This window comes from Oncorhynchus mykiss, chromosome 12 (genome assembly GCF_057628025.1).
Source record: "Oncorhynchus mykiss isolate SJ-2025 chromosome 12, ASM5762802v1, whole genome shotgun sequence".
Classification (NCBI taxonomy): Eukaryota; Metazoa; Chordata; class Actinopteri; order Salmoniformes; family Salmonidae; genus Oncorhynchus; species Oncorhynchus mykiss.
This window is the reverse complement of record NC_143033.1, coordinates 85,054,494-85,076,610: the sequence shown is the minus strand read 5'-3', so window position 1 is coordinate 85,076,610 and position 22,117 is coordinate 85,054,494. Positions and strand designations below refer to the sequence as shown.

The window sequence follows — 22,117 nt, the reverse complement described above, 5'->3', positions numbered from 1 at the left end:
CACGACAGTGAGCGAGAGGAGAGCGAGAGAGAGAGGGAGAGAGAGAGAGGAGAGGAGGGGAAGAATGATGGAGAAAGGGCGGGAGAAGGAGAGAAAAGAAGGGAGAGAGAGAGAAGGAGAATAGGGGGAGAGATGGACGAGAGAGGGGCTAAATAAGACATCACAGAAAAAGGAGAGCAATGGAGGATGTGAGAGAAGACTAAAGAAAGGGGGAAGAGATGGAGAGAGAGAGAGACAGAAGGAAGGCGTAGAGAATTCCAGGAGATGTACCCTAGGGGTAGAGGAGTGCCTCGCACTGGCTGCTGTTGTCTCATTTACTCATTTACTCTCAGTCTCGTTGTCAGTGAGTTATAGATATCGTTTCAATATCTTTTGAATGATTGAACAATGTTTGTGTCTTTGTCATGCCCACAAAGCCACTTCGGATTGAATCGAGGAAAGACAGAGCCAGGGAAAGGAAGGGAGAGGGTGAAGGAAAGATAAACAGATACACAAAAAAGAGAGACGGAGATAGGAAGAGAGGGAGAGAGAGGGGGGGAAGGAAAGATGGGGAGACCGAGAGACAGAAAGATTAAGAGGGATAAGAAGAGATAGAGAGGGTGATAGAAAGAGAGGGATGGGGAAGGAAAAATAGAGAGATGGACAGACAAAAAGAGAGAGAGCGATAGAAAGACAGCTAAAGAGAGACATACTCAAGGTCCAACACTGATCGCTCTACACCCAGACAACGGCCTCAGGTGATTGGCAGGCCTCTAGTCTGTGTATTGGATAGGGCTGGAGGAGCTGTCCACCAGACTGGTGCTGAAACCGAGCTTTTTTACTTATTTTTTTCTCACCAGGATGACTCACCCCCCCCCGTTTCCCCTCAGACAAAATATTTTAGCCGTCAGTGATTAAAAGCTCATAACCACGAGCACAGGCCTAATCACATCACAGGAAATATCATTGTGGGTGTTAGTATTTTTATTGTGGTGTTATCAGTCCACCAACGTTTGTTCATGTTTAAGCTGCCATATTCAAAATGGGTATATTAGCATTTGAAGCGGCGTATCACATTACACTCACAGTGTGTTGTCATTCTGCTCTGATGATGTGGGATTTAGTGGATTTTGGGCTGATAGGGGCTATTTGTGATGAGGAGTGGAAAAAGGAGGCTTAATTGAGAGAATAAACTATGTGAAGGATACTGAATAATGTGACATGAGGCTTTTTGGTATTTTAGATGATGAGGTTGAAGTATTGAGTCTTCATCCATCATTGCCAAACAAACTCACCCTCTGTCTCTGTCTCTCTTCTCTCCATCCTTCCCTCTCTCCTCTCGTCCTCCAGAGATCTCTGTCAGCCTGTTGTCGGTGATTGTGACATTCTGCGGGATCGTCCTTCTCTCAGTCTCTCTCTTTGTCTCCTGGAAGCTCTGTTGGTTGCCATGGCGAGACAAGGAGGGTGGGGGCCTGAGCTTGACGTCGGGGCTGATGCCCGGGGGTGTGGGTGGGATGGGTGGCAGTGGGGGGGCCTCCCTCCTACCTCCTGTCATGCAGAGGAAGGCGTCCCACTCCTCACTCTACCCCTCCCTGGCCCAGTCCCAGCAGCATCACCCCCACTTCTCTGACCTGGTGGGGGTGGAGAGTGGCCAGGGGGTGGGGGGTGTGGTGGGAGGCCCGGAGCAGACACAGGAACACTCCTACCTGGACATGGACTCCTACCCCAACAACGCTGGTGAGAAGGAACGCCTGATCTCACCCCACTGATACTGGAGTGGCTTTATTATAGCATACAGAGTTTGCGTCATATAATGCCTTGGTCGATGTTTTAAGTCTTGTACTATAGAGCATATAAGCATATTAACACATCTTGAAATGGTGCGGCACATTGCTAAATGCACTACAACCCCCCCATAAACTGAAGAAATAAGACACAACAATCTCTTTACAGTAGAACCAGCTTCACTTTCTATACAAACACCTCTTTTCTTCTCTCTATCCCCCTTCTATTCTCTGCTCTCCTTTTTCTGTATTGTCCTCTCTCTCTCTCTCTCGCTCTGTCTCTCTCTCTGTCTCTCTCTGTCTCTCGCTCTCTCTCTGTCTCTCTCTCTCCCTCTCTCTCTCTGTATCTCTCTCTGTCTCTCTCTCTCCCCCTCTCTCTCTGTATCTCTCTCTCTCTCTCTGTATCTCTCTCTGTCTCTCTCTCTCCCTCTCTCTCTCTGTATCTCTCTCTCTCTCTCTGTCTCTGTCTCTGTCTCTGTCTCTCTCGCTCTCTGTCTCTCTCTCTCTGTCTAGGGAATCTTAAATTGAGCCAGATGTCTCCAGAGTTGCCCCCCACCACTGAGGGGGGAGCCGCCCCACCCCACAAAGACATGCCCAATGCCCACTCCCAGCAGCAGGTCACTGCACGGTCAGTACTGTAATGTGTGTGTGTGCTTGTTTGCTTGTGTGTGTTCTCTGTGTTGGTGATTACAAAGAGGTTATGGAATATGTAGTGAATTTGTGTGTGATTGATCAAAATATGCAGGATGTGATATATCTATCTATCTATAAACTCAGCAAAAAAAGAAACGTCCTCTCTCTGTCAACTATTTTCAGCAAACTTAACGTGTAAATATGTGTATGAACATAAGATTCAACAACTGAGACAACTGAACAAGTTCCACAGACATATGACTAACAGAAATTGAATAATGTGTCCCTGGACAAAGGGGGCTCAAAATAAAAAATAACAGTCAGTATCTGGAGAGGCCACCAGCTGCATTAAGTACTGCAGTGCATCTCCTCCTCATAGACTGCACCAGATTTGCCAGTTCTTGCTGTGAGATGTTACCCCACTCTTCCACCAAGGCACCTGCAAGTTCCCAGACATTTCTGGGGGGAATGGCCCTAGCCCCCACCCTCTGATCCAACAGGTCCCAGACGTGCTCAATCGGATTGAGATCCGGGCTCTTTGCTGGCCATGGCAGAACACTAACATTCCTATCTTGCAGGAAATCACGCACAGGACGAGCAGTATGGCTGGTGGCATTGTCATGCTGGAGGGTCATGTCAGGATGAGCCTGCAGGAAGGGTACCATATGAGGGAGGAGGATGTCTTCCCTGTAACTCACAGCATTGCCTGCAATGACAACAAGCTCAGTCCGAAGATGCTGTGGAACACCGCCCCAGACCATGACGGACCCTCAAATCGATCCCGCTCCAGAGTACAGGCCTCGATGTAACGCTCATTCCTTCGACGATAAACGCGAATCCGACCATCACCCCTGGTGAGACAAAACCGCGACAGTGAAGAGCACTTTTAGCCAGTCCTGTCTGGTCCAGCGACGGTGGGTTTGTGCCCATAGTTGTTGCCGGTGATGTCTGGTGAGGACCTGCCTTACAACAGCCCCCTGCCTACAAGCCCTCAGTCCAGCCTCTCTCAGCCTATTGTGGACAGTCTGAGGCCTGATGGAGGGATTGTGCGTTCCTGGTGTAACTTGGGCAGTTGCTGTTGCCATCCTGTACCTGTCCCGCAGGTGTGATGTTCGGATGTACCGATCCTGTGCAGGTGTTGTTACATGTGGTCTGCCACTGTGAGGACGATCAGCTGTCCGTCCTGTCTCCCTGTAGCGCTTAGGCAGTACGGATGTTGCAATTTATTGTCCTGGCCACATCTTCAGTCCTCATGCCTTCTTGCAGCATGCCTAAGGCACATTCACGCAGATGAGCAGTGACCCTGGGCATCTTTCTTTTGGTGTTTTTCAGAGTCAGTAGAAAGGCGTCTTTAGTGTCCTAAGTTTTCAGAACTGTGACCTTAATTGCCTACCGTCTGTAAGCTGTTAGTGTCTTAATGACCCTTCCACAGGTGCATGTTCATGAATTGTTTATGGTTCATTGAACAAGCATGGGAAACAGTGTTTAAACCCTTTACAATGAAGATCTGTGAAGTTATTTGGATTTTTACGAATGATCTTTGAAAGACAGGGTCCTGAAAAAGGGACGTTTTTTTTTCGGAGTTCATATCTATATCTATGGAAAGTATTCAGACCCCTTGACTTTTTCCACATTTTGTTATGTTACATCCTTATTCTAAAATGTATTAATTCATTTTTTGCCCTCATAAATCCTAACACAATACCCCATAATGACAAAGCGAAAACAGGTTTTTAGAAATGTTTGCAAATGTATTCAAAATAAAAAACATTTATTTACATAAGTATTCAGACCCTTTGCTATGAGACTCAAAATTGAGATCAGATGCATCCTGATTCCATTGATCATCCTTAAGATGTTTCTACAACTTGATTAGAGTCCACCTGTGGTAAATTCAATTGATTGGACATGATTAGGAAAGGCACACACCTGTCTATATAAGGTCCCACAGTTGACAGTGCATGTCAGAGCAAAAACCAAACCATGAGGTCAAAGGAATTGTCTGTAGAGCTCCGTGAGCTCCGTGTCCAGGCACAGATCTGAGGAATGGTACAAAATAATTTCTGCAGCATTGAAGGTCCTCAAGAACACAGTTTCCACCATTTTTAAATGGAAGAAGTTTGGAACCAACAAGACTCTTCCTAGAGCTGGCCTCCTTTCCAAACTGAGCAATTGGGGAAGAAGGGCCTTGGTAAGGGAGGTGACTAAGAACCCGATGGTCACTTTGATAGAGCTCCAGAGTTATCATTTGGAGATGGGAGAACCTTTCAGAAGGAAAACCATCTCTGCAGCACTCCACCAATCCAAGTGGCCAGACGGAAGCCACTCCTCAGTAAAAGGCACATAACAGCCCACTTGGCGTTTGCCAAAAGACACCTAAAGACTCACAGACCATGAGAAACAAGACTCTCTGGTCTGATGAAACCAAGATTTAACTCTTTGGCCTGAATGCCAAGCATCACGTCTAGAAGAAACCTGGCACCATCCCTACTGTGAAGCATGGTGGTGACAGCATCATGCTGTGGGAATGTTTTTCAGCAGCAGGGACTGGGAGACTAGTCAGGATCGAGGAAAAGATGAACGGAGCCAAGTACAGAAGTACAGAGAGATCCTTGATGAAAACCTGCTCCAGAGCGCTCAGGACCTCAGACTGGGGCGATGGTTCACCTTCCAACCTTAAGCACACAGTCAAGACAATGCACGAGTGGCTTCGGGACAAGTCTTTGAATGTCCTTGAGTGGCCCAGTCAGAGCCCAGACTTGAACTCGATCGAACATCTCTGGAGAGACCTGAAAATAGCTGTGCAGCGATGCTCCCCATCCAACCTGACAGAGCTTGAGGATCTGCAGAGAAGAATGGGAGAAACTCCCCAAATACAGGTGTGCCAAGGAAGACTTGAGGCTGTAATCTCTGCCAAAGATGCTTCAACAGAGTACTGAGTAAAGGGTCTGAATACTAGTTTTTTGAAAAAATGTCTAAACCTGTTTTTGCTTTGGAATTATGGGGTATTGTGTGTAGATTGATGAGGGGAAAAAACAATTGAATCCATTTTTAAATAAGGCTGTAAAGTAACAGAATGTGGGGAAAAATCAGGGGGTCTAAATACTTTCCGAATGCACTGTGTATACAGTACCAGTCAAATGTTTGGACACACCTACTCATTCCAGGGTTTATCTTTATTTTTACTATTTTCTACATTGTAGAATAATAGTGAAGGCATCAAAACTATGAAATAACACATATGGAATCATGTAGTAACCATAAAGTGTTAAACAAATCAAAATATATTTGATATTTGATATTCGTTAAAGTAGCCACCATTTGCCTTTGCACAATCTTGGCATTCTCTCAACCAGCTTCATGAGGTAGTCACCTGCATTTCAATTAAAAGGTGTGCCTTCTTAAAAGTTAATTTGTGGAATTTCTTTCCTTCTGAATGCGTTTGAGCCAAATCAGTTGTGTTGTGACAAGGTAGGGGTAGTATACAGAATATAGCCCTATTTGGTAAAAGACCAACTCCATATTATGGCAAGAACAGCTCAAATGAGCAAAGAGAAATGACAGTCCATCATTACTTTAAGACATGAAGGTCAGTCAATGCGGAAAATTTCAAGGATTTTGAAAGTTTCTTCAAGTGCATTTGCACTATGATGAAACTGGCTCTCATGAGGACCGTCACAGGAAAGGAAGACGCAGAGTTACCTCTGCTGCAAAGGATAAGTTCATTGGAGTTACCAGCCTCAGAAATTGCAGCCCAAATAAATGCTTCAGAGTTCAAGTAACAGGCACATCTCAACATCAACTGTTCAGAGGAGACTGTGTGAATTAGGCCTTCATGGTTGAATTGCTGCACAGAAACCACTACTCAAGGACACCAATAAGAAGAAGAGATTTATGAACATTTGAACATCTTGACCATGTTCTGTTATAATCTCCACCCGGCACAGCCAGAAGAGGACTGGCCACCCCACATAGCCTGGTTCCTCTCTAGGTTTCTTCCTAGGTTTTGGCCTTTCTAGGGAGTTTTTCCTAGCCACCGTGCTTCTACACCTGCATTGCTTGCTGTTTGGGGTTTTAGGCTGGGTTTCTGTACAGCACTTTGAGATATCAGCTGATGTACGAAGGGCTATATAAATACATTTGATTTGATTTGATTTGAAGAGACTTGCTTGGGCCAAGAAACATGAGCAATGGACAATTGGAAATCTGTCCTTTGGTCTGATGAGACCAAATTTGAGATTTTTGGTTCCAACCGCCATGTCTTTGTGAGAGTCAAAGTAGGTGAACAGATGATCTCCACATGTGTGGTTCCCAACGTGAAGTATGGAGGAGGAGGTGTGATGGTGTGGCGGTGCTTTGCAGGTGACACTTGTCTGTGATTTATTTAGAATTCAAGGAACACTTAACCATGGCATGGCTACCACAGCATTCTGCAGCGAAATGCCATCCCATCTGGTTTGGGCTTAGTGGGACTATCATTTATTTTTCATCAGGACAATGACCCAACACAGCTCCAGGCTGTGTAAGGGCTATTTGACCAATAAGGAGTGATGGAGTGCTGCATCAGATGACCTGGCCTCCACAATCACCCGATCTCAACCCACTTGAGATGGTTTGGGATGAATTGGACCGCAGAGTGAAGGAAAAGCAGCCAACAAGTGCTAGGCATGTGTGAACTCCTTCAAGACTGTTGGAAAAGCATTCCTCATGAAGCTGGTTGAGAGAATGCTAAAAGTGTACAAAGCTGTCATCAAGGCAAAGGGTGGCTACTTTGAAGAATCTTAAATCTAAAATATATTTTGATTTGTTAACTCTTTTTTGGTTACTACATGATTCCCTATGTGTTATTTCATAGTGTTGATGTCTTCAATATTATTCTACAATGTTGAAAATAGTAAAAATAAAGAAAAGCCCTTGAATGAGTAGGTGTGTCCAAATGTTCAACTGGTACTGTATATATTTTTAAGTATGTGATAATTATATTATGTAAGGGTCATCACATTTCTGTTATTGGTTGTCTAGTGTATACATTTTCTGAGTGTTATTCTGAGTATTAACCCTGTCTGTCTCTCCAGTGAATGTATGTCTGTGAATTAACCCCATCGATCTTTTTGTGTGTGTTAGTTTTTTACCACCCTGTTTCTATTTTTGATGTAAATGCCATGTTATAGAAGGGTCCAGACACCTTTTTTGTGATTTCACTTGTTTTTGGGAAATTTACCCCAAACATGCAAATCCATCCTGGTTGTGCAGTACGGGGGCCCTGAAAAACATGAAAAAAGGCTTGAAAAACACCCAAATACATATTTTTTAGAAACGGCAAAGCTCTCAGTATAGTGATGCAGGTCTTTAGATGTGGTACACATGAAAATGTGTCATTACGAACATTATCCATAACGTTATATTCCATTTTGTTGCGACTCGAGCGATACTACGTCCATTCTACAGGTAACTGCCAAAATAAAGGAAACACTTGAGTAAATGAGGGATACAAGGTATATTGAAAGCATGATTCCATATGTGTTATTTCATAGTTTTGATGTCTTCACTATTATTCTGCAATGTACTTCCACACAGTAGGTTCCAGGCATTTGTAGAACCATTGAAGCTGTTCTGGCGGCTCGTGGAAGTCCAGCGCCCTATTAAGACACTTTATTATGGAGTTTCCTTTAAATCAAATCAAATCTAATGTATTTATATAGCCCTTGGTACATCAGCTGATATATCAGTGCTGTACAGAAACCCAGCCTAAAACCCCGAACAGCAAGCAATGCAGGTGTATAAGCACGAAAGAAAGAAAGAGAGAAAGATAGAATTAGAGAGAGCATACTTAAATTCACACAGGACACTGGATAAGACAGGAGAAATACTCCAGATATAACAGACTGACCCTAGCCCCCCGACACATAAACTACTGCAGCATAAATGCTGGAGGCTGAGACAGGAGGGGTCTCTTAGGAGACACTGTGGCCCCATCCGATGATACCCCCGGACAGGGCCAAACAGGCAGGATATAACCCCAGCCACTTTGCCAAAGTACAGCCCCCACACCACTAGATGGATATCTTCAACCACCAACTTACCATCCTGAGACAAGGCCGAGTATAGCCCACAAAGATCTCAGCCACGGCACAAACCAAGGGGGGGCGCCAACCCATTTAATTTGGCAGTTACCTATAGCAGCAGTCTAAACAGAGAATGGAACAGGTGGATTGGGGAAATGGCTCGAGTAGCACAAAATGGAATATAACATTGCCGATAAAATTCGTAATGACACAATTTCATACTTTCATACTGAGAACGTTTCCGTTTCTAAAAGGATGTATTTGGGTGTTTTTGGAGCATTTGTTCATGTTTTATCAGGGCCCCCCGTACTGCACAACGAGGATAATGAAGGGTTTTTCTGTTTGGGGTAAGTTTCTCAAAAACAACTGAAATCACAAAAAAAGGTGTCTGGACCCTTCTATAACATGCCATTTACTTCAAAAATGTAGATTTGGTTGTAGAGAACTTCTCCTTTAACCCTGTCTGTCTCTTCAGTGAGTGTTAATGTGTCTATTAAGCCCTTCTCTCTCCCCAGGCCCAAGCCCATGACTCACCAGTTGTCCAGCCCTGATTTCCATGGTGAGGAGAAGAGCGAGCAGGTGACCAGCATTGGCCAAATCAAACCGGAACTCTACAGACTGCGTGGGGGCGACCAGGGGGAAGGGAAACCAGGGGACAATTGCGGCAAGATCAGCTTCCTCCTGCGCTACGCCTTCAAGTGAGTGAACCGATTCACTTAATTAATCCTCTTCACACCTCGGTCTGAGTGCACTGTTAAATATACATTACATTAAGGCTTAGACAGAGGATCAACAGCTGCTCTGTCATCACAGCTGAGATAAGGTACTTGCCCTAGAAACTCTATCATTGCAGTGTCAAGTATCACACAGTGGGCAGTTTTTATCACCAATATATACTTTTACATTATGGACTAAATAGTGTACACAAGATAGATAGATATACATTGTTATTGTAATTGTCTAATTTTCCATACCTTGAGTGCATTATTCATGCATGCCCCCGTTGTAGGTTTTCTGCAGCACTGGCTCTGTTTATGTAAATGGTGGACTTGCCCCCCTCCGGAGGGTTGAAGATGGGAAGATGGAGGGAGAGATCAGGGGCAGTGTAGTACAGTCTGCTAGGTCAATCTCAGTCTCAGTCTATCTGTGGCTCTGTGGCTGCCTGGTGGGGTCCTTTCTTTCTGCCGTCACACAAAGAAACATTACGATGGAGAAAGAAAGTGCTGATGTTTGAAAAACAAGGGAGTGAGAGGCAGTTAGGGTCATGAATTATATATGGTGAGCTACTTTAAACAGCAGACCCTGTCAACACATAATAACACCAGACTGTTATAGCACGAATTACAGACACACAGAATTAGAGGGAGAGGGAACGAGGGAGGGAGGGAGGGAGGGAGGGAGGGTGCTGTTGGTGTATCTGTACCTGTACCTACATGAATTTCTACCTCACGTCACAAGATCATTTGTTCTGCTCTGCTTTCTGACACACTGTGAATCCTTTTTAGAAAATCTAGGGAGAGAGGAGACAGACAGAGAGAGGGGGAGAGAGATAATGTGTCACCTTCTCTTCACACTGTTAGCACTGTGTGGGATAATTGTAATGTATTTACCATACATCAATGTTAACGTGCTAGACCCGAGCACATTTGGGGAATAGCAGTCAGGACAACAATGTCAATTTTCCCTCGGCCCTTTGGGAAATGTATTTTCTATTGACACTGTAGTTAAAAGCTGACACTAGTGCTGTGGGAATAGGGTGGTTTCCAGCCATTGTCTGTGAGGAATAGTATAGCGAATTTCCCTCTGACACATCAGTAATAGGTGTATTTTCTGCCAAGTGCTTCTGGGACCGTGTTAGTAGGCCGTCATTGTAAATAAGAATTTGTTCTTAACTGACTTGCCTAGTTAAATAAAGGTTAAATATATATATATTTTTAAAGGTTGTCTTTTGTTCCTGCTCTTTGTTGCCTTGATGTTCAAACGGACATGTGAGAGTAGGAACACTACAGTGTTTGTTGTTGTAATGAGGTAATGTTGTTGAATGTGACATGCCATCAGGGACAGCTTTTATACAGGACTCACCTGGCATTTTCAATTATGCTTTATAAAACTACACTGCTCATAGTCATAAGGACTACAGTTCCCAACACGTACTGACAGTGTGTATCGACTTCCAAGCGGAGATGATACTGGACTTAAAGTAAGTAGATAGACTTAAGAAATACTAATTGGACATGTTTCTTAACGTGTTTATCCAATTTAAATATAACTTCCTAATTTACTAATGACGGTATTAATCTTATCCCTGATTTGATGTGATTGTAGGATTGGCATGTTTACCTGATTTCCTTAATTGGACGTGTTTGCAGGATAAACATTAAACCTGATTGGATGCAATCGTGTCGTCAACAGGCTTATCTCAGTCCTGATTAGGCCAGATGATTAAACAGTGTGTTCGTCTGAGCTGCTATTGGCTATAGCCTGGTGGTGCTCTCTTCCCCAGAGTTCACGCTGTGCTCCTAAAGGCCCGTAATGAAGTGGTGACACGCTCGTTAACGCAGAAAGACAGGGTATAATGAGGTCTGATTAAAGGCCTGCCAGCCATCTTCACTCTCTTAATTAAATCCCTCATAAGTAGTTCTACAGACAGACCACTGGACGCAGGCGGTTTAGATGGACGTCTTCGCGTGTGTGTGTATGCATGTGTATATGTGCACGACTGTGTAAGTGTGTGTGCGGGCGTCTGTGTGTGTGACCCAGACTGACCATAACACAGTGGAATAGCCTACTATGAGGAGTATTAATGGCTTGGCTTCTCTCCCTGGAACTGCTGGAGCCAATCTGTAGCTTTGTAGCAACGGATTATGCTACTTGTAGAAGTTGCTCTCATTCACAGATCTACCTTCCTCACATTCCCCATTAGTAGGGAGTAAACCTTTAAATCAGTGTCACGGGCTGCTTCATCCTAGACCTCAATGGATCCCCATCGACCCACTCCATAGATACAACATACTCTCCTAACCACTAAACTGTCTCTCTATCTACTCTGTCGCCCTATGTCTGTCCAGCTAAGTTTGACATATAGATCGTGTTGTGTGTGTGTGTCCCAGACGGTGAGTCTAACATAGATTGTATATGTGTGTCCTCGTCTGCAGTACAGAGCAGCTAGTGGTGAAGATCCTGAAGGCTGTAGACCTGGCTGCCAAGGACGCCAACGGCTTCTCAGACCCCTACGTCAAGATCTACCTTCTGCCAGACAGGAAGAAGAAGTTCCAGACCAAGGTAACACATTTATCAAGCCTGATCCCAGATCTGTTTGTGCTGTCTTGCCAATGAGCATAAATACCTTGGAAGAGTGCAAACAGATCTGGGATCAGGCTGTCATTTATTACACTTGTCAGTTTTCACACAAATTGAAGGCACAGTAAAATACTAACCCGACAAATGTGTAGTTTCACTCTGATGCCAATTGAGAAATGCGTTCATGCATAACTTGGAGTTCTGTGTGAATCATCCATTGATGTCACTCAGAGATTTGTGTATGCATTACCACGAGAGATTTGTGCGGAGTTTCATTGCCGTTTCTCAAGTTGGGATTTTATTCTAAATTACTATCAGTAATTTATTATAATTTATAAATGCGTAGTCTCCTCCCTTACTCATTGGAATGATCTGATATTTCGTTCAGCCTAATCTGAATAAATATGTCAGGCTGTCTAGCAGACTCTCTTGTTGACTCTTGTCCTCTCTCTCACTCTCTCCCCCTCTCCCTCTCCTTCCCCTTTCTCCCCCTTCACCTCTTTACCTCTATACCGCTCTCCCTCCTCAATTCCCCCTCCTTTGACCCACAGGTCCACAGAAAGACCCTAAACCCTATCTTCAACGAGACGTTCCAGTTCGGTGTCCCCCTGGCAGAGCTGCACTCCCGGAAGCTACACTTCTCTGTCTACGACTTTGACCGCTTCTCCAGACACGACCTGATTGGCCAGGTGGTTGTGGACAACCTTCTGGACTTCAGCGAGGGCACAGGGGAAAAGCCTGTCTGGAGGGACATCGTGGAGGGCACTGCGGTGAGAGAGAGAGCCCATGCCTGACACCATAATGCCAACGCAATGCCACCACTATGTTACCATGATGACACCACTATACCACTATAATATCACCACTATGCCACTATAATGCCACCACTATGGCACTATAATGCCACCACTATGCCACTATAATGCCACCACTATGCCACTATAATGCCACCACTATGCCACTACAATGCCAACACTATGCCACTATAATGCTACCACAATACCACCACTATGCCACTATTATGCTACCACAATATTACCACTATGCCACTATAATGATACCACTATACCACCACTATGCCACTATAATGCCACTATAATGTCACCACTATACCACCACTATGCCACCAATATACCACTATAATGCTACCACTATGCCACCAATATACCACTCTAATGCTACCACTATACCACCACTATGCCACTACAATGCCAACACTATACCACTATAATGCTACCACAATACCACCACTATGCCACTGTAATGCTACCACTATACCACCACTATGCCACTATAATGTCACCACTATACCACCACTATGCCACCAATATACCACTCTAATGCTACCACTATACCACCACTATGCCACTATAATGCCAACACTATGCCACTATAATGCTACCACAATACCACCACTATGCCACTATAATGCCACCACTGTACCACCACTATGCCGCTATAATGTCACCACTATACCACCACTATGCCACTATAATGTCACCACTATACCACCAATATACCACTATAATGCTACCACTATGCCACCAATATACCACTATAATGCTACCACTATACCACCACTATGCCACTACAATGCCAACACTATACCACTATAATGCTACCACAATACCACCACTATGCCACTATAATGCTACCACTATACCACCACTATGCCACTATAATGTCACCACTATACCACCACTATGCCACCAATATACCACTCTAATGCTACCACTATACCACCACTATGCCACTATAATGCCAACACTATGCCACTATAATGCTACCACAATACCACCACTATGCCACTATAATGCCACCACTGTACCACCACTATGCCGCTATAATGTCACCACTATACCACCACTATGCCACTATAATGTCACCACTATACCACCACTATGCCACTATAATGCTACCACTATACTACCACTATACCACTATAATGCCACCGCTATGCCACTATAATGCCACCACTATACCACCACTATGCCACTATAATGCCAACACTATGCCACTATAATGCTACCACAATACCACCACTATGCCACTATAATGCCACCACTGTACCACCACTATGCCGCTATAATGTCACCACTATACCACCGCTATGCCACTATAATGTCACCACTATACCACCACTATGCCACTATAATGCTACCACTATACTACCACTATACCACTATAATGCCACCAATATGCCACTATAATGCCACCACTGTACCACCACTATACCACTATAATGCCACCGCTATGCCACTATAATTATACCACCACTATAATGCCACTATAATACCAGCACTATAATGCCACTATAATGCCGCCGCTGTGCCACTATAATGCCACCGCTATGCCACTATAATGCCACTATAATGTCACCAGTATACCACCACTATGCCACCAATATACCACTATAATGCTACCACTATACCACCAATATGCCACTATAATGCCACCACTATACAATTATAATGCCACCTCTATGCCGCTATAATGCCACCACTATTCCACTATAATGCTACCACAATACCACCACTATGCCACTATAATGCTACCACTATACCACCATTATGCCACTATAATGCCGCTATAATGCTACCACTATTCCACTATAATGCTACCACAATACCATCACTATGCCACTATAATGCTACCACTATACCACCACTATGCCACTATAATGCCACTATAATGTCACCACTATACCACCACTATGCCACCAATATATCACTATAATGCTACCACTATACCACTAATATGCCACTATAATGCCACCACTGTACCACTATAATGCTACCACTATACCACCAATATGCCACTATAATGCCACCACTGTACCACTATAATGATACCACTATACCACCAATATGCCACTATAATGCCACCACTATGCAATTATAATGCCACCTCTATGCCGCTATAATGCCACCACTATACCACTATAATGCTACCACAATACCACCACTATGCCACTATAATGCTACCACTATACCACCACTATGCCACTATAATGCCACTATAATGTCACCACTATACCACCACTATGCCACCAATATATCACTATCATGCTACCACTATACCACTAATATGCCACTATAATGCCACCACTGTACCACCACTATGCCACTCTAATGTCACCACTATACCACCACTATGCCACTATAATGGCACCACTATACCACCACTATGCCACTATAATGCTACCACTATACTACCACTATACCACTAAAATTCCACCACTATGCCACTATAATGCCACCACTATACCACCACTATGCCACTATAATGCCACCACTATGCCACTATAATGTCACCACAATACCACCACTATGCCACCAATATACCACTATAATGCTACCACAATACCACCAATATGCCACTAAAATGCCACCACTGTACACCACTATACCACTATAATGCCACCGATATGCCACTATAATTATACCACCACTATAATGCCACTATAATACCACCACTATAATGCCGCCGCTGTGCCACTATAATGTCACTGCTATGCCACTATAATGCCACCATAATGTCGCCGCTATGCCACTATAATGCCACCGCTATGCCACTATAATGCCACTATAATGTCACCAGTATACCACCACTATGCCACCAATATACCACTATAATGCTACCACCATACCACCAATATGCCACTATAATGCCACCACTATGCAATTATAATGCCACCACTATGCCACTATAATGCCACCACTATTCCACTATAATGCTACCACAATACCACCACTATGCCACTATAATGCTACCACTATACCACCACTATGCCACTATAATGCCGCTATAATGCTAGCACTATTCCACTATAATGCTACCACAATACCATCACTATGCCACTATAATGCTACCACTATACCACTATAATGCCACTATAATGTCACCACTATATCACCACTATGCCACCAATATACCACTATAATGCTACCACTATACCACCAATATGCCACTATAATGCCACCACTATACCACCACTATGCCACTACAATGCCAACACTATGCCACTGTAATGCTACCACTATACTACCACTATGCCACTATAATGCCACCACTATGCCACTATAATGCCACTATACCACTATACCACCACTATGCCACCAATATACCACTATAATGCTACCACTATACCACCAATATGCCACTATAATGCCACCACTGTACCACCACTATGCCACTATAATGTCACCACTATGCCACTATAATGCCACCACTGTACCACCAGTATGCCACTATAATGCCACCGCTATGCCACTATAATTATAATGCCACTATAATACCACCACTATAATGCCACCATAATGCCGCCGCTATGCCACTATAATGCCGCCGCTATGCCACTATAATCCCATTGCTATGCCACTATAATGCCATTGCTATGCCACTATAATGCCACCGCTATGCCACTGTAATGCCACCTCTATGCCACTATAATGCTGCTGCTATGCCACTATAATGCCACCTCTATGCCACTATAATGCCACCGCTATGCCACTATAATGCCATTGCTATGCCACCGCTATGCCACTATAATGTCACCACTATGCCACTATAATGCCACCACTGTACCACCAGTATGCCACTATAATGCCACCGCTATGCCACTATAATTATAATGCCACTATAATACCACCACTATAATGCCACTATAATGTCACCACTATACCATCACTATGCCACCAATATGCCACTATAATGCCACCACTGTACCACCACTATGCCACTATAATGCCACCGCTATGCCACTATAATTATAATGCCACTATAATACCACCACTATAATGCCACTATAATGTCACCTCTATACCATCACTATGCCACCAATATGCCACTATAATGCCACCACTGTACCACCACTATGCCACTATAATGCCACCGCTATGCCACTATAATTATAATGCCACTATAATACCACCACTATAATGCCACCATAATGCCGCCTCTATGCCACTATAATGCCGCCGCTATGCCACTATAATGCCATTGCTATGCCACTATAATGCCATTGCTATGCCACTATAATGCCACCGCTATGCCACTATAATGCCATTGCTATGCCACTATAATGCCATTGCTATGCCACTGTAATGCCACCTCTATGCCACTATAATGCTGCCGCTATGCCACTATAATGCCACTGCTATGCCACTATAATGCCACCTCTATGCCACTATAATGCCACCGCTATGCCACTATAATGCCATTGCTATGCCACCGCTATGCCACTATAATGCCACCGCTATGCCACTATAATGCCACCGCTATGTCACTATACTGCCACCGCTGTGCCACTATAATGCCAGCTCTATGCCACTATAATGCCATTGCTATGCCACTATAATGCCACCGCTATGCCACTATAATGCCACCACTATAATGCCACCGCTATGTCACTATACTGCCACCGCTATGCCACTATAATGCCACCGCTATGCCACTATAATGCCACCGCTATGCCACTATACTGCCACTGCTATGCCACTATGCCACCACCATGACCACTGGCTGTGCCGAGTTAGGAGGATGCAGGAGAGAGTGTTTAAATAGCGCAATTTAACTTTTATCTTCTTGGGGACATTTCATTAATGTACTGTGATGACAGTTGCCTTCAGTTTGAATATGCTGCCTGATTAGATTGTGACACCTGTCATGTCTCTGTGACAAGTGTTTACCACACGTTTGCTGGGATCCCTGTTTGAACCCTGACCTCTGACCTCTGTGTGTGTGTTGTACAGGAGAAGGCTGACCTGGGGGAGCTGAACTTCTCTCTGTGTTACCTGCCCACGGCAGGTCGGCTCACTGCGACTGTCATCAAGGCCACCAACCTCAAAGCCATGGACCTCACCGGCTTCTCAGGTGACTTACCTACTGACCACAGCACACTGACCGCAGCACACTGACCGCAGCACACTGACCGCAGCACACTGACAACAGCACACTGACAACAGCACACTGTTCACAGCACTGGGGGTTGTCTCTTCTGTTAGAAACAGCCTGACAAGACTCACATCACACATTTTGTATTTCAACTATTATTTGAATGCAATTAGGCCTGCATAAACAGATGGAGCAAACACATCAATTGACTGAATTCATGAATATTTGAATATTGATGTTACATTCTGTAAATATTGCCCAAATAAATACTGTTCAACTGTTCCAAACACAATGAAGTGCCAAAAATCTGTTTTGTGGCAATGTTGGAAACACAAGCGGGCAGCAGGGTGGCCTAGTGGTTAGAGCGTTGGACTAGTAACCGGAAGGTTGCAAGTTCAAACCCCCAAGCTGACAAATCTGTCATTCTGCCCCTGAACGAGGCGGTTAACCCACCTTTCCTAGGCCGTCATTGAACATAAGAATTTGTTCTTAACTGACTTGCCTATTTAAATAAAGGTAAAATAAAATAATAAACAAGCAAATAGCAAAAGTCATAAACGTTGGAGTGCTAAAAACCGCAGCCAACAAACAACCAAACGCTTTAAACACAATCCTGGCCTGGCCTGATTGATGGCTGGGACTTAGGTAGCTGATGATGATTTAATTAATGAACGCCTAACTAAAGTAATTGAGTTATTAATCCTGCCTGTGAGGATGTGGTGATCCTGCATTACCACGGTTACTAGACTGACGAAATGACACGCTAAATTATGAGGCCACACCGTTATTATTGCTTTTATGATTAGGAGATTATTAGAATGCCTAACGAAGGTATAAAACAATCCACCATAAAATCAAATGGTAACTCTCAGTGTTCTGTAAGTGCTACAATGGACTAGAGCGGCAGTTTGTATTCTGTGGTAATTGACGTGAATCCACCTGTTTTACTTTGGCCTTAATCCGCCTCGTCCAAGGGGCCTTGATTTGGATGTCTTTTATGTGTTAAAGACAGATGCCTGGACGTGGGAGTATAATTTGTTAATAGCCTGCTCAAGGGTTGTCTCTTATCTTTGTCCCCCTCTTTCTCTTTCTTCCCTTCTCTTCCTCTATTTCTTTCTCTCTCTCTCTCTCCCTCCCTCTTTCTCCTTCTCTCAGACCCATACGTGAAGGCTTCTCTGATATGTGACGGCCGCAGGCTAAAGAAGAGGAAGACCTCCATTAAGAAGAATACGTTGAACCCCACCTACAACGAGGCTCTAGTCTTTGACATCCCTCATGAGGACATCGACAGGGTGTCCATCATCATCGCTGTCATGGACTATGACTGGTAAGAAGAGACCTGGGCTGTTATTACTTTGTTATTACTGGACAATAGGAGTTTTATAAGTTTGTGTGGGAACTGGATGTAATTGATACCATTATAATACTGACTATGTATTTGGATGGTTGCTGTTGTTAATTGTTAGATAAGGGTAGGTCTATTGTTAATTGTTATATGAGGGTAGGTCTGTTGTTAATTGTTAGATAAGGGTATGTCTGTTGTTAATTGTTAGATAAGAGTATGTCTGTTAATTGTTAGATAAGGGTAGGTCTGTTGTTAATTGTTAGATAAGGGTATGTCTGTTGTTAATTGTTAGATAAGGGTATGTCTGTTGTTAATTGTTAGATAAGGGTATGTCTGTTGTTAATTGTTAGATAAGGGTAGGTCTGTTAATTGTTAGATAAGGGTAGGTCTGTTAATTGTTAGATAAGGGTAGGTCTGTTAATTGTTAGATAAGGGTAGGTCTGTTAATTGTTAGATAAGGGTATGTCTGTTGTTAATTGTTAGATAAGGGTAGGTCTGTTGTTAATTGTTAGATAAGGGTAGGTCTGTTAATTGTTAGATAAGGGTAGGTCTGTTAATTGTTAGATAAGGGTAGGTCTGTTAATTGTTAGATAAGGTTAGGTCTGTTAATTGTTAGATAAGGGTATGTCTGTTGTTAATTGTTAGAAGGGTATGTCTGTTGTTAATTGTTAGATAAGGGTAGGTCTGTTGTTAATTGTTAGATAAGGGTATGTCTGTTGTTAATTGTTAGATAAGGGTAGGTCTGTTGTTAATTGTTAGATAAGGGTAGGTCTGTTAATTGTTAGATAAGGGTAGGTCTGTTAATTGTTAGATAAGGTTAGGTCTGTTAATTGTTAGATAAGGGTATGTCTGTTGTTAATTGTTAGAAGGGTATGTCTGTTGTTAATTGTTAGATAAGGGTAGGTCTGTTGTTAATTGTTAGATAAGGGTATGTCTGTTGTTAATTGTTAGAAGGGTATGTCTGTTGTTAATTGTTAGATAAGGGTAGGTCTGTTAATTGTTAGATAAGGTTAGGTCTGTTAATTGTTAGATAAGGGTATGTCTGTTGTTAATTGTTAGAAGGGTATGTCTGTTGTTAATTGTTAGATAAGGGTAGGTCTGTTGTTAATTGTTAGATAAGGGTATGTCTGTTGTTAATTGTTAGATAAGGGTAGGTCTGTTAATTGTTAGATAAGGGTAGGTCTGTTAATTGTTAGATAAGGGTAGGTCTGTTAATTGTTAGATAAGGTTAGGTCTGTTAATTGTTAGATAAGGGTATGTCTGTTGTTAATTGTTAGAAGGGTATGTCTGTTGTTAATTGTTAGATAAGGGTAGGTCTGTTGTTAATTGTTAGATAAGGGTATGTCTGTTGTTAATTGTTAGAAGGGTATGTCTGTTGTTAATTGTTAGATAAGGGTAGGTCTGTTAATTGTTAGATAAGGGTATGTCTGTTGTTAATTGTTAGAAGGGTATGTCTGTTGTTAATTGTTAGATAAGGTTAGGTCTGTTAATTGTTAGATAAGGGTATGTCTGTTGTTAATTGTTAGATAAGGGTATGTCTGTTGTTAATTGTTAGATAAGGGTATGTCTGTTGTTAATTGTTAGATAAGGTTAGGTCTGTTAATTGTTAGATAAGGGTATGTCTGTTGTTAATTGTTAGATAAGGGTATGTCTGTTGTTAATTGTTAGATAAGGGTATGTCTGTTGTTAATTGTTAGATAAGGTTAGGTCTGTTAATTGTTAGATAAGGGTATGTCTGTTGTTAATTGTTAGATAAGGGTATGTCTGTTGTTAATTGTTAGATAAGGGTATGTCTGTTGTTAATTGTTAGATAAGGGTATGTCTGTTGTTAATTGTTAGATAAGGGTATGTCTGTTGTTGTTAGTTATTATTTTTATGGTGTGTAGCAAAGTTATTATAGCAAACTAAAACTAAAACAAAAACTAATTAAGACTAATCATCACTCAAAACCATTTAGTAAATTGAAGTAAAATAATTAACAAACCCGTTTGAAAAATTAAAACTGTACTGCCTTCAAAACTAAATAGAATAAAAACCATAATGAATAATGTTTTTGGGGGGCAAAAATCGACAATAGAGCCTCCCACAATGCAGGTGATGACTGCAGGATGAAGTTGGTGAAGAGCAACTGCAGAAAGTTGCAGTCGACTGCAGTCCAAACTTCATGACCTTTGATCATATGATTTTTACATTGACATGTAGTCTCCCGTCTGACAGTTTTTATCACCAGAATGCAACACCTTAAAAGGCGGTGACCAACGATGGAGCTTCAACGCTCCTGGTTGTCGTGGAAATTGACCCACCACTACTGTTTACTTTGTGCATCTACGTCATCTCCCTGATTCTACCTTTAAACCTAACCTAACCTATGACCTGACCCATCACCTTATGCATTACTGCCCCACAGTGGCAAGAAGTGACTTTCCAAAAAACACAAAAACTTTATGCTTGTTTTTATATAAAGTAAATAAAAAATAAGGTAAAGTAGATCTGAAAACTAACTGAAACAAAACTGAATTTCGAATAAAAATCTTAAAACGAATAGGAATATAAACAATAATAACCTTGTAGTTAGCACTCTGTTACGTTGATATACATTGTTATTGGGTTGGTATGTTTTTAGTACTGGATCATGTGTAACTTAGGTTGATGGTGGTTATTATTTGGTTGGTGTGTAGTTAGCACTGTATGGGTCTATTACGTTGATGTAATGGTGTGTAGTAGGATGGGTTATTCTGTTACCTTCAAATAACTGTCCAGTGTTAAATATGACCTATTATTACTGAAAATATGAGTGAAATAGATTTCCTTCCAATTTAAACAAAATTATGTATGTTAAGAAGCTATTCTGTGTTGGAATAGTGTGGGCGTACCCCAACAGAATGATGTGGGCGTATACCGGTCGTTAAAAATATCCTCCTCTAGACCGCTGATTGGCCAGCTCATCCTCCTCAGGAGTATGACACCATACTCTATGAGGAAGTAGCAAGCATTTTGAAACGGTCTGTATGAGATACAAGTTTGAGGTGTTTTTTCTCAATTCATGCTTTGGCCACTAATACGAGTACAAGATGAATAAACACAATTATTTGGGTATGAGTTAGCAGAATATGAAC

The 22,117-nt window shown here is 42.7% G+C and overlaps 1 protein-coding gene across 2 annotated transcripts in view; it reads left to right on the top strand.

Moving 5' to 3' along the window:
* Positions 1-22,117, top strand: part of LOC110538614 (synaptotagmin-C) — a 48,931-nt gene that overhangs the window by 21,261 nt on the left and 5,553 nt on the right. Inside the window, exons 4-10 of one of the 2 annotated variants that reach the window (XM_036938715.2) lie at positions 1,330-1,716; positions 2,277-2,391; positions 8,977-9,159; positions 11,617-11,743; positions 12,313-12,531; positions 17,515-17,635; positions 18,812-18,983. In XM_036938715.2, coding sequence (XP_036794610.1) covers positions 1,330-1,716; positions 2,277-2,391; positions 8,977-9,159; positions 11,617-11,743; positions 12,313-12,531; positions 17,515-17,635; positions 18,812-18,983 — 1,324 coding nt within the window. The remainder of the gene's footprint in view (positions 1-1,329; positions 1,717-2,276; positions 2,392-8,976; positions 9,160-11,616; positions 11,744-12,312; positions 12,532-17,514; positions 17,636-18,811; positions 18,984-22,117) is intronic. The other variant, XM_036938720.2, reaches the window with a different exon arrangement.